General features: G+C 35.7%; 2 protein-coding genes across 2 annotated transcripts; both read right to left on the bottom strand.

Moving 5' to 3' along the window:
- Positions 1–205: 205 nt before the first annotated feature.
- On the bottom strand, positions 206–6742 carry LOC133517594 (zinc metalloproteinase nas-8-like). The gene is made up of 8 exons (XM_061850923.1): positions 5914–6742; positions 5626–5673; positions 5090–5158; positions 4033–4431; positions 3043–3230; positions 2114–2255; positions 1434–1573; positions 206–1097 (listed from the first exon to the last, which is right to left on the bottom strand). Exons 1-8 carry the CDS (start codon positions 5975–5977, stop codon positions 789–791), a joined length of 1359 nt encoding a protein of 452 aa, XP_061706907.1. The 5' UTR covers positions 5978–6742; the 3' UTR covers positions 206–788.
- A 131-nt stretch (positions 6743–6873) lies between these two features.
- Positions 6874–13689, bottom strand: LOC133517593 (zinc metalloproteinase nas-8-like). Its single transcript, XM_061850922.1, has 8 exons — positions 13314–13689; positions 13086–13142; positions 12855–12920; positions 12093–12530; positions 10956–11143; positions 10574–10715; positions 8220–8371; positions 6874–7514 (listed from the first exon to the last, which is right to left on the bottom strand). The coding sequence occupies exons 1-8, from the start codon at positions 13375–13377 to the stop codon at positions 7209–7211; spliced, it is 1413 nt and encodes a 470-aa protein (XP_061706906.1). The 5' UTR covers positions 13378–13689; the 3' UTR covers positions 6874–7208.
- Positions 13690–13695: the final 6 nt, after the last annotated feature.

Genomic DNA, 13695 nt, shown 5'->3' with positions numbered 1-13695 from the left:
ATTTCATCAATCCAGCGGTCTTTAGGTCTCCCTTGGCCTCTTTTTCCAATAGGGCCCGTCCATTCAGTTCCCCGTTTTGTCCATCTTCGGTCTGTGATGCAAGCTACGTGTCCCGCCCATCTCCATTTCAGCTGTAGAGCATGTTGTCCTGCGTCTATTAATTTAGTTTTTTCGCGAATATTTTTGCTATTACATCTGTCACTGATCTTAATGCTCAGGATACTTCGTTCTATAGCTCGCTGACATGAACGTATTTTTGTTTTTATGTCCTTTGTGACTACACTCGCGTTTACTCCACTCTATTTAGTCGTATAATTTTTTATTGGTGTGTTTGAGGGTTTTGCTTATTTTATATCATGTAGTAAATTGTTGAATTTCTATAATGTGTATTTTAGAGTTTTACTAAGTAAGAGCATTGATGAAATAAATTAAATCAAAAATATAATCTTTTTTCACCCCCAGTGTCCGTCAAATTAACTTCGTCAAATGTATAGTTGTAGTTGAGAGAAAAGCCAATTTTTTATCCTTATTTCACTTCGTGGAAGTAAATGTTATAATTTTCCTTTTCTGACTGGATTTCATTTCTTTAAATCTAAATATCATTTAACATTTGATATCCACAGTCTCTAAGTCTCTATAACAATATTTCTAAACTCCATCTTTAATCTCTAAACTCCATAGCATAAATCTAAACTCAATCTTGGTGAAAAAAAAAAACAATGGCTAATAATATGTGAACTAATTGACATATGAGCTGAGAACTAAGAACAGCTTTATCTGACAATGACCTAGTTGCGAATTCCTGGCCTATTGGTATAATCTTCAAGCGAACTTAGTATAGCATAATAAGGCTCCATCAACTTTCGCTCTTCAGCAAGAGTTTTTTTCGGTTCTGTCATTTCAATTATTGATGATTTTGACTTAAGTCTCATATTAGGAAAACTAGGATGCGGTTGATTCAATTTTTTGCATATTTCTAGCTTCATGTCCTTGCGCGGTAAGTTTCGTAGAATATTATTGTAAAGCAACCTTATTTTCTGTATATCTATACTACTGTAAGTGTCCTTTTCGTCATGTCTCATATACAGGACCTTTTTCTGAAAAAGAAAAATAAACGATTCAGATAAATTATAATATAGCAGGCACGTGACAATATATTTATTATATTATATGCACTCCTAACCATTGAGGTGCTCCTCTTCAAACTAATGTGAATCTGCTGTTTTTTTACATAACTAGAAGTTTATAATATATAGAACAGCACAATAAAAAGCTAGTATAGTTGGTATTTCGTTTCTTTCTCATGCGTCACTTTGACGCAGTGGAGGTGAACTCCTGCAAGGCAGTTGCCGTCCAGGGTTCCCAGAGTGTTGGTGAGTTTGAGAACCAAGTCACATGGTGACAAATACACATCTGTATCTTCAGTCAGTTACCTTGGTAAATGCTGTCATAGTTGCATATCCATTCGCAGTGTATTTGTGTGAAGGGTAGTGTCCAACGCTGTAGTAGTCGTAGTCCAGATCATGAAACACCCAGTCTTTATCATCGAGTCGTTTAAATAAACCTCTTTTTTCTAAAAACAAAACGGTACTTATTCGAGTAACGTTGCGTTAAAATGGTGTCATTGTATTTTAAAAGTAAGTCTCTAAATATTATAGTTTTGGCATTCGTGTATGTCCATGGACACGAAGGCCGATTCTGATTTAATCGTTTTATTAATCTTGTTTTGATGCGACCTTGACAATCTTTCACTCTGATTAGTTCCCGCATGCGCGCGTTAAAATCGCGAGATCGTGTCGTCGATTGTCTGGGAGCGGCTTTTTGGTAGGGGGTTCTTTAGACTCTTAAGAGGGAACTATACCACGTGATCGTCCATACAAAAAGAGAAAACGTTTTTCCACTTCTAAACATTTTCCATTTTCCATGATTTTTTAGTATATTATTGACACAATGAAAAACTAGGTTTATAGTTTATAGGTTTACCTTTTTTCAAAATTTGCAAAACAAAAAAGATTTTTTGATTATAAAAGCTATTTAGTTCCCCCTTAAGTTCGAATACAATGTCAATGATTGAAATTATATTGCCAAACATTGGGACGGTTATTATTCTTACCAGGAAGTATAGACTCCATGGAGACATTGATGTATTGGTCCCGATTGGGTGCATTGTGTTGCGGAGGCACGCCTGCCAACGCCAGGACTATTGCTGCCATTGGCCCATTGTTTTGCAGGCAATCGTAGCCTATAATTACTTTCTGACAAATTTATATTAGGTTATTGTCATTTATTATAAGGTTAGGTGACATTTGGATGGCGACTGCAGCATCGCTGGTGCAGCTTAGTGGTAACGTGGAATGAGCGATATCAATGTCCTTGAAAAATGTCATGCGGCATTAAGCCTACCATTTTAAGCTGTATATTTTGTACTGTATAATAAAATTTAAATAAATAAATTGCGTTGGTGTCGCTATTAGAACGTTTAATCCGTCACATTTCTGCCAACGTTGCTGCAGTTGTAATCCGAATAAAACCTTTAGGATATTGCAAGAATATTACCTATATCAAACTAAATCTTCCTAATAGACTATTTCCTTCTCTTGTCATGAAGTCTCGTATTGCTATCTCCTTGTGAGTAAGGAGATAGCAATACCAATCATCGGAGCCATGTTAGTAGAGGCAGTGTAGAAACTAGTCCTTATGAGATCAGTCCGATTACTTCACGATGTTTTCCTTCACCAAAAAGCGATATAAAACCATATTTCGTAGATACATCATGGAGCTTCCACATGGGGTGTTATGAAATGTGATATAACATCGTTAGACAGGGACAACATGATGGTATTGATAGTGTTTTACTTTGCTGTCCCTCGATGTTATATACTTACATTTTATAACAGCCAATGTGGGAACCCCATAAGTTACAAGGACCTCTGTGACTGGTACGAGCTGCTTGCAAGCCCGCGACAGTGAAGCATATTATCGGTTATCATTAGATAAAACTCCCGGTTAATATATTTAGATATGGTTCGGAAGAAAGCTAACCTGCACTCCAGAATTTGTGAAAGATTTAGTGGAATAATCCTTGCAATCCAGTTGCCCTCTACGATTGATGAAGAAGACCCATCTTTCGTTTTCGTCATCAGGCGGACTGGCGAGCTCCACGAAATTGAGACCAGTGAGCGTTCTCGCGTTTTCTAGGTAGCCACGGATTTTTTCTTGAAGAACTTTGTCTAAAAATATCTGATTTTTACATAAGAGGAGCTCAAACCACCATACAAGAATTTCAATAAGTTTAATTTTACATACGTCAGTGTATACAAAATACATTTAATGAATAAGGCACAAAAAAAAAAACATTTTTACGGTCATGCAATATTGTCATAATTTTAATATACCTATGTACATAATTATAGTAATATTTAGCAAACAAATGACTGTATATTTACAGTATATATGGTGTTACTTTACGGCACTATTGCGATAATTAGCGCATTACGTAACTATGTCGAAAACTTAAAGGGCTATAATGTACTGTTAAATGTTGTACGATACAAGTGTAAATATGTTATTCGCAACTTGTGTGGTCTCTCTCTCGCAATTCGTAACTCGCAACACTACTTCGATCTTATTTAAAATTAACGACACTCCTCTCCTTGCGAATTACCTATTTTTCGCACTTGTATCGGATTGTCCTAGTAGGATACATAAGCGAATAGGTAATACTCGTGTCGATTTAAAACACTCCCTTCGGTCGTGTTTTAATTTATCACCACTATTTGCAAATTTTCTTATTTTTCGCACTTGTATCGCAATGTACTACATGTGTACTGTATGTATGTATGTACGATACATGTCTGAATAGGTAATTCGCAACTTTTGTCGAACTAAATTAAAACATTCCCTTTGGCCGTGTTTTAATGTATCTCCCCTCGTTCCAAATTTTCTACTTGTACTATTATTATTAAATCGTAATATACTATTATCAATATACTTATCCGTTTTAACAATTATACATATGATAACGCAACTTACCATATGAAAACTCGTCGATGAAAAATGGTATTTTGGCTTCAGGCCATATTTTAAATTTGACAATATCAGATGAGCTTAATTTAAATCCGGGCAATGCAGCCAGTTTTTTTGCATCATATTTAGTTTGATCAGAAAAAATATTTTTTTTAATAATACTTGGTGATGGTGTATGATCATCATTTTCTTTATCGCTGTAGTTATCATTTAGTAGAGAAACATCATCTTTTTCAATATCTTCTGTTTCATCAGGTTTTTCGTTAAATACAGAAGTATGTATTTTTTCTTCCGCACTTGTTTTTTCTGTATCATGATCAACTATGGGCCTGGTATCGTGTTTCTTATGAAGCATGTTCTTTCCCATTAGTACTTGGGGTCTTGCAACTTCGTTAATTGGAGAATCTATAAAAGGGTCATTCTCAAATTATATGACTGCAGCAGCAGCAGATTTATATACGGGCTTCGTGTAAATCCAAAAAAAAAACTGTCCGGAAAAAAGTTTTTCAAATTTTGAAAAAAAGGAAATCTAGTTATTCATTGTATCAATATGATACTAAAAAATCATGGAGAATGGAAAATATTTAGAAGTGGAAAAACATTTCAGCACGCGGTTGTTTCATGCGACATACGCAGCATTGAACGCATTCAATCACGGTATGTATGATAAATGACAATGTGCTTACAGCTGCGTCCACTGCGTGAAACAATATGCGGTCATTAGATTACCTGATATAAAAATGTAATTTTTCCTACAGTCCGTTGAACGCTGCTTTGACCGCATAAAACAACTACGTGCTCTAGCAGTCTTAATATTATTTTTAAAGGCTATTATTTTAAGTGCCCAGTATTATATTTGTATATAAGTATATATTTATTTTAACTTACAGAATTACTTAGTTTTAACTCACAAAATACACCTATGTTTATAGCTACTAAACCCTAAAAATAGGAAAAATCTTTGAGAGTTCAATCGAGAATCGAACTATTTACATAGGGACGTTTATACGGAAACCGGTTACCGGTTGTCTCAAATTAACGCATATAAAAGCGATCCTTTTACCTTCATTGTTTGTATCTTCACCTGACGAATAAGTAGGGTCATCATAATATTTGGAATATCCAGTTATTTCTGCAATCATTATAAAATTATATTTATATTATAACGTGCTCCATGAACAAAGTTTTGTACGGAGCACAAAAGTCAATATCGTACGTACCTGGTTTACTTGTTTGCTGGTTACTTATAATATAAGTGCAGTAAAACTCACCAATGACCCCAGTATTCGCCCTTGAGTGACGAGAACGTCTATGTATGGTAGTACAGTCACTAATGAAAAGACTAAAGAAAAATATTGTCACTTATTTCTCTATAATTTTACATTGCGAAGTTTTGAAGCAGTTCTAAATCTGAGCTACGGCGTTTTGTGTGATTCCAAGATACCTGATTTCAATCTTATTACAAGTTTCGTAATGGAAACAGTGTGTACGCCTGGGCTACCGCGTCTTATCATAAAATGTTTTTTTTTTTACAGATTTGTTCAAGCTTACTTAAGATTTTTTTTTTTAAGTTGTCAAAATATACATGTCTTCACCTACCTTTGTAGTCTTCTAAGGAGCCTGGACTTATATCCAGCGTTGATAGACCTAATAAACCAAACATGCAAAATATGTGTTTAGTCTTTTTCCCCTTGTAATACAATTGTAAGCTTATTACAAAGATAATGTGTTATTTTTTACCTTTTCGTCAAAAATATTTTAGACACATGTTAACATTACCTTTTAAAGTTCGAAACGAGATTTGGATCAAAACATAAAATGTCTTCATAGTTCCAGAAACCACTGAAATACCAAATCATTCCAAGAGAAACTACATAAGTAACTTACCATTCATAGAGAGGAGTATTAATAAACATAATCGAAAATAATTGCACACGCCGTGTGGTAGCATACTCTAGTCGCTACATAAGAATTGAAATGGCAAACGCGTTAACTGCTTATAAAATGTCTACTTTTTTATTGTTGTAGATGTGATAAAAGTTTATAGCTTTATGGTAAGCAGTCTTGTATTGTAACATAATAATCAGTGATCGGAACTATGGGAGTAAAACTTTAACAAAACTTGTTAAGCGGACATAAAATAGTGCATACAGCCCTAAAAATATTCATGTCCATAGGGATAGGAATAGTATAGTACTTACAGCCATAAAAATATTTTACATTCATAGATATTCGAATATTTTTAAGGCTATAAGCACTCTTTTTACGTCCGCTTGATAAGTTTTGTTAAAGTTTTACTCCCATAGTTCCGATCACTGATAATAATATTAGGATGGCTAGTATACCTAAATATAATCTTTTAGCATCTCCAAACGTCACTGATAATCGCATTGCGGCATTTGATCGATCGATTGAATTAGCTTTAGCCTCCTACTTAGCCAGAAATTATCTTAAATTTCATGCCATTGTTTGCAACGTCTGTAGAAGCCTTGACTAGAGGAACGTGGAAATGACGAGGAAAACGTTGAAATGTTGGTAGATAGGTTATGGGATGGGACATTACAACGGCTAATATCATACTTATCGTAAATCAGTAAATATTAGGCAATATCACAAAATCACGTAATCATAAATGAGACAATTTATGACCGTAAGCATTAAACAGAAATGTTATATATCTATCTCAAAAATAGTAACCAATGCTACCGAAAGACGCAACTAGTAGGAGCACATTCTGCACAAGGAGATCCATAGAATATCTATAGGTAGTTGAAGTTTCGTGAGACGGTGATCTCTAGTATAAGCTATTTAATTTATTTATCTACGTCAAAATAAAAGCAGTTCAGATTGCTTTGCAATTTTATTATCCTATTGTAATTCTATATTTCGAATAATGAAATTATCTTTGACCTTATTTCTGAAGTTTCCATCGTTATTTAAAAAAAAAATAGTAGTTATACCTGTTTAAGATTATAAAAAATGATATCTACATACTTAGTATCAATTTCAGTGCTGTCTCGCTAATTAGGTATTGCAGTATGCTGGATAGTTTTACATATTATCTTAAAAATTTGGTATACATTTAGTATCCAAAAACGTCATAAACCATTAAATGGTTTTAATTTGATGAGTTTTTACTTTGGTTTCTTTTTAAATACTATATAATACATTTTCAAATTCACTTATTTGCTTTCTAGTGAACTAAGTGTTTCACCAACAAACAGTGCAATATCTTCTCCATATAATTTTTTTACCGCATCGAGGTACTGTGTCGGTTTCGGCATTTTTGATATTTCTTTCGGCTTTGTCAATCTGGTATTTCCAAAACCAGGTCCTGGTCGATAGAAAGCTTTGCAGTCATCAAGTTTCATAACTTTATATTGTTTAAGTAAAATGTTACCGTAAAGCATATCTATTTTTCTTAAATCATCGTCACTGTAATCTTTTACTTCTTCTGTGTTTAAAATATTTTCAAAATCTTCATAACGCTGTAATAAGTAAACACAAGCGTTAAAGCGCGCGGTTGTTGTATTGTATGCAACGCGGCGTCCAACGCAATATGTTTGCCGCATACCTATTAATGACCGTATACTGTTTTCGCAGGAAACGCAGCGGTAAGTCATGTTCCCTACATTCCGTGATCGCATGCGTTCAACGCTGCGTCTATCGCATAAAACAATCGCGTACTTTGAAGTGATTTCAGGCACAGTCTGTTTAACAATAACATGGCCGGTATAATTTTTCATTTAAGAATAATGTGTAGAACTAGTTTTATGTCAAAAATTTCATTTTCGATACAAACTTTTTTCGCTGACTTTACCTTTCTTTCATTAGGCAACGAAACGAAACCGAAACACAACTTAAACGTTGTTTTATCAAAGAGTTCCCATGGCCACTTCATGTCTCTATCATCAGATCTGGGGGCCTAGCCGTAATGCCATTTTTTTAAGCGCTACGACAGCGAAACGCTGTCTCTCTATCACTCTTCTATATTAGTGTAATAGAGACCTACTCATATCATAAAGCCTCGTGAATGTCAGTTGCCACTTTGCAGGTAAATGATTGAGTAACGAACTAACCAATGTAAAAAAAAATAATGTGAAATGAAAATTCATAGAAAGATTTGAGGAATGAAAAGCTTCAAGATTATGCGTAGCGTAGAACACTATTTTCTTTATTAAGTATATACTCACTGTGTCGAATCCATCAGGCTTGGTGGATATAGTCCTTGATCCATCTGCAGTATATTTATGTGACGGATAGTGGCCTGCACTGGTATAGTCGTATTGCAAATCATGGAACAACCACTCGTCATCTCTTAACAGACTGAATAAACCCAATTTTTCTGAAAAATAGCATAGTGAAATAGCATGAAAAGTGCTCACATCGTACATCAGTTTTGGTACCAAAACACTTATTATTTTTGTAGTCGACATCTAGCATCGATTAGCGGAATATCAGTACCGCTACTTGACACTAGATGTCTCGGGTGTCGCGACTGACGAAAATTGTATTTCTCAACAATAATTTACAACTAAGATTACAAGCAGAAGGAGTTGAAAATAGAGTTCCGGTTAATCCGGTTATAATATTAGCTGAAAATTGTTCAGCATTACACTTTTCGTTCGACGCAACATCTATTGTCAAGTAGCAGTACTGATAATTCCGCTAGTTGATGCTAGATGTCGACTACGAAAGTAATAAGCGTTTTGATACTAAATCTGATGTAAACACTTTATGCTTACTTCTTATTTCTCTATGAAAATAGTAAAATATATCGGCTCGGCCGCGAAACGCACGCTTGGAGCGGCTACTCTCGACGCTGACGCCCATCGCCATATTTGGTAAACACAAATGTCGGCGGTCCACGTCAGCATCAAGCTTTGATTCTGTGGCCCTCATGCTAAATCAGCCGATACGACACTTCGTTTTTTTTTTATACTACGTCGGTGTCAAACAAGGATACGGCCCGCCTAGTGGTAAGCAGTCTCCATAGCCTATGTACGCCTGCAACTCCAGAGGAGTTACATGCGCGTTGCCGACCTTAAACCCGCCCCCCCTCGTTGAGCTCTACCAACCTTACTCACGGGCAGGAACACAACACTATGAGTAGGGTCTAGTGTTATTTGGCTGCGGTTTTCTGTAAGGTGGAGGTACTTCGCCAGTTGGGCTCTGCTCTAGATCTGGAATGACATCCACTGGCTGTGCCCTACCACACAAAGCGAGATGAAATTCACAATGCCCATACCTCTCTTTTGGACGTACTTTAAGGACGTACCCGGGTCGTTTTCTATGACGGGTCATTGGTGATTACGTGATGTTTTCTATAGAAAACTGAAGTGTCGGATGCCTAGGCCCAGACCTGTGTGCTTAGCCAAGATGCCGTAGCGTAGCGTAATTATCTCTCTTAATCACTCTTCCATATGCGATATTGGCGATTCGTTCGCTACGGAGCGTAAACGATTGGCATCTTGGCTAGGCACCCTGGACTGTTCTAGAGTGGGTCATTCTTAAAACCTGTAAAATCTTATTAACCTGATAGTAAAAAAAAAACAAAGTATTAATTTGTAACTCTATCATTTAACATCCTGTATGAAGAGTTCAAAAACAATAAAAAAAAGTAGAAAACTGGGTACTGGGCTATAGCCACGTATAGTATAATTACGAAAATCGAAGTTCGCAAATTGCGGGCATCTTTTTCTGTCACTCTAATTACGTCTTCATTGGAGTACAATCCCCGCAATTGGTGAATTTTGGTTTTCGCGGTAGGCTGTCTGACCTATAGTTGTGCCGTTCTCGATACCGTTCTCCCTTTTGTAAGGGGAATGTTCTCGCTTGACAATATTTTCCATAGTAAATTGAACCATAATATTGGTAAAAGTCGTATTCCTGCTCGGTATCTGACCTGAGGGACACGAGGGACACGACGGTCAGGGCTGTCAGCACTGCTGCTTTCTGGGCATCCACTTTTTAAGGGAACCTCGACACGAAACAAGAAGAAGAATCAATTGAAAACGTTCTTGAGAACGACACAACTACTGACATAAGACCAAAGATTCGTTCACGTACGTATAGTATCAAAACTACTTTAGCACCCCGGCGTACATATTTGTATGCATCCTATTTTGTGTGCATATAGTTTGTATTTTTGTGCATCCTTTGAACATAATCAATACCTAAGTAGTTTTAAAACCTATTTTTGGGTTAAACTCAAATTAAATATGACCCTAAATACTTCTCTGCCTAAATAATTAGATTTAATTTTAAGTAACAAGCTATTTCCCATATAAATTGAATTTGTTTTCCCTCTGCATATTATCCGAAAACCCAAATATGTCTGGTATACGCAGAAAACAACGAATATTGCCAGTTACTTTATTTTTCACGGTGCAAAATACCGCACCGTGAAAAATAAAGTATTTAAGAGTGGTTCCTGAGGGCCTATGCCTAACCCAAATCTATTCGTTCGTTCTTTCGTTCGTCTTGCTTATTAAAGCGATAGGGCAGATTGACGTTTCTGACCATCAATTTTATTTTTCTAGCTTACCTGGCAGAATATGTTCTGTAGCAACAGTAATGAACTTATCACGATTCGGTGAATTGTGTTGAGGCGGCACGCCCAACAACGCCAAAACGATTGCCGCCATCGGTCCGCCGTGTTTGAGGCAATTGTAGCCAACTGTCACTTTCTGTCAATTATGTCAGATACTTGACCATTTTGCTCGAGTTTTTTAATAAAAATCAATCAATTTCCAAGTTTAAGTGAAAAACACGTAGGTAGATCTAATCAAGCTAATAGATATACCTAATTATTAACAATGTGTGGCGTTATATTGTGTTCGAGGCCGAATTCCATCATGGGTCGTAATGCGAGTGAGGTGAATATTAACAATATCTAGTGAAAGACAGTAATTTTAATATATACTAACCTGAACACCTTTAAATGTGAAGGATTTAGTTGAATAATCTTTGCAGTCTAGTAAGCCTCTTCGATTTACAAAAAAGACCCATCGTTCGTCTTCGTCCGTAGGCGGCTCAGCAAGCTCATGAAAATGGACCATCGTTTTAAGCTCGACGTAGTCAAGGTAGCTGCGGATTTTGTCTCGAAGAACTTTGTCTGAAAACATAAGAGTTGACCAACTTAAGATTTAAAACTTTCGTATTTTGAACACATTTTATTAAGCCGCCACGGCCACGACCAGTGAAACCTGCGTCGAAACGTCGGAAATAAAGGTAACAAAATGAATTCGCGATAGACCTGGTTTTAAATATGTTTTAAAATTTGACCAACTTGTCGGAAGCCGTGGCTATAAACTGGTGTCGACGGTTCATCGATAAGCTGTTGCAATTGATCTGATCTAGAGCGAGGATAAAAGTGTTACTGAGAATAAGAAGGCATGGCGTAAGCTTTTGAAGGCTCTCTGCACCTCTGGGCTCTGGGTTGCCTTAGAACAACAACCACAGCCAAATAATTATATGAAACACACATGACTGTAGCGAGAATCACTCCGTTTCTTATCTCCTAAATCAGTCGTGTCATGATAAACGGTAAGGTCTTCAACTTAGGAAAAATATTACAATATTTCTGTAAGAGTCAAATAAAAAAAATAATGTAAAATTTAAAACAATAAAATATTATTTAAAACCTCTAGGGTAGTCAATAATTATACACATACATTTCGTTTAAAGAGCTGTACTAATTTCGAGGTTATCATCACGTCATATCAGCTTAAATCACTACGGAACCCTAAAAATGGCAGTTATTTTCATTTTCAAAAACAGAACCTTAAAACAGCATAGGGAAGGGCAGAGGTAAAAGATTCGCGGACAAAAGGTTTCACTGCTGTGCCTAATTCCATTTGGTATTGAAGTGGGAAATAGATTAGAGTGGATCGTGGATCCCAGACTATAACTCTACTATACTATTCGTACTCGTAGAAAGAATCGCAAAATTCAAATTATCTATAGGATAACAACTATTCGCGTTTATTTTATATTTGCCCCCTTTTTCTACTGACGTAAATAGCTTGCCGGAAATATGTATTTATAATAGACGTAAATCTCACCATAAGAAAACTCGTCGATGTAGTACGAGACGGTACCGTTAGGCCATATTTTAAACTTTTCAATTTCAGCCGGGCTTAAGTAAAAGAGTTTTCGGTCTGTTGTAATTGCTTTCTTATTGGTATAAGTTCCATTATACAATTTACTTTGGTCTCCATTTTTTTTGTCATCAGTCACAGTATCATCTTGTACTCCTGTATTAATTGATTCATCTTCAACCGGCGCGTCATCCTGTTCCTCATTTGCTTTTTCTTCTCCAACAATTGGTTCATTGTCACCTGGAACATCATCTTCTGCATCAACTCCATCCATTTGTTCATTGGTGTGTTGAACATCACCTTGTAAATAATTTTCGTTTCCATCATCTATCGGTTCGTTTTTGTCTTGATCATCATCTTGAACAGGATCATTTCCATCTGCAGGCATCGTCTGATCGGCAACTAGAACCATATATTTTGTTTTATTCAACTCCGATTGTTTGTAAGTAGACTTAAAACTTTGCTAGCAAGGGAGATCGATTCTTACAAGCATGGCCTGGAATAGTTCTCGATCTCCAATATACATAGTTGAAATATAACCTGATACCGAAAGACGAAAGGTCATAGAAACGAAACCACGCAACTTTAAAAAATATCTTTTTTTAAGTTAGCGATGTAGGTGTGAAAATATCTAAATATTAAGATATTTTTGTTGTAACATATTTGTTATCGATCGGTTAGTTTATATATACTTAGATCATTATCTTTAATGTCGTCGAATTTTACCTGCTTCATCTGGATTTTCATCGTCAATTGCGACGTCATCATCTGATTTTCCACCGTCAGCTGTATCTGTAATTAAAAATATAAAAGAATTTCAAAGTGTGTGAACTGTTCCCTGTGTATCTCAATATGTAGCTAAATTGATCTCCCGACTATTAGAACTATATTGTGAACCATAAGTGCACAATATTTATATAATCTGCCCATCTTCTTTTAATATTTGTCATTTCTTACCACCAAGTTTAACAATATTTGCCTCATTTGAATCGGAAATAGAGTCGGGCGATGAATCTGTTAAAAAAGAAGATTTTCAATAAATGTTTGTTATTTAATCTTGATTTTGGTTTCTTTATTTTTTAGTGAATTGCAAACAGAATTTCAGTGCCTAATTTAAAAAAACTTTTAAGTGTGTTTCGTTTTAATAAATTTGCTGAATACTCGTAATATGTTTAAAACTCTTACCTGCCATATAAATTACTAATAGAAAACAAAACATGAAACAATTGAAAACACATGTTTGTTGCATCTTCAAACCCGACTTGTGAGTAAAAAGTTTCGTTTATGATGCAAGTGTTGAAAATCAATAAAACGTCAAATGTGATAAGAAAATTTTATGGTTAACACTGTACGCTATAAACTTGTTCAGAAACGCTTGCTGCTGTTGTTTTTCTCATGTGAATAAGGGATCCGTCTCTGTTGGCACTTTCCTCAGTTAGGCTGCCTGTGAGCCGGTGACCCAAAAGTCAAACATAAAATGCCAATTTTATTTACGCTAAAATCCTTACTCCACGTAACTGAGGCGTTATTAATAACGAAAGGTTTAGTTATATATTACTTACAAACA

Source organism: Cydia pomonella, chromosome 5 (genome assembly GCF_033807575.1).
Source record: "Cydia pomonella isolate Wapato2018A chromosome 5, ilCydPomo1, whole genome shotgun sequence".
In the NCBI taxonomy this organism is placed as follows: Eukaryota; Metazoa; Arthropoda; class Insecta; order Lepidoptera; family Tortricidae; genus Cydia; species Cydia pomonella.
Note: the sequence above shows the minus strand (reverse complement) of the source record. Positions and strands in the feature narration are given on the sequence as shown.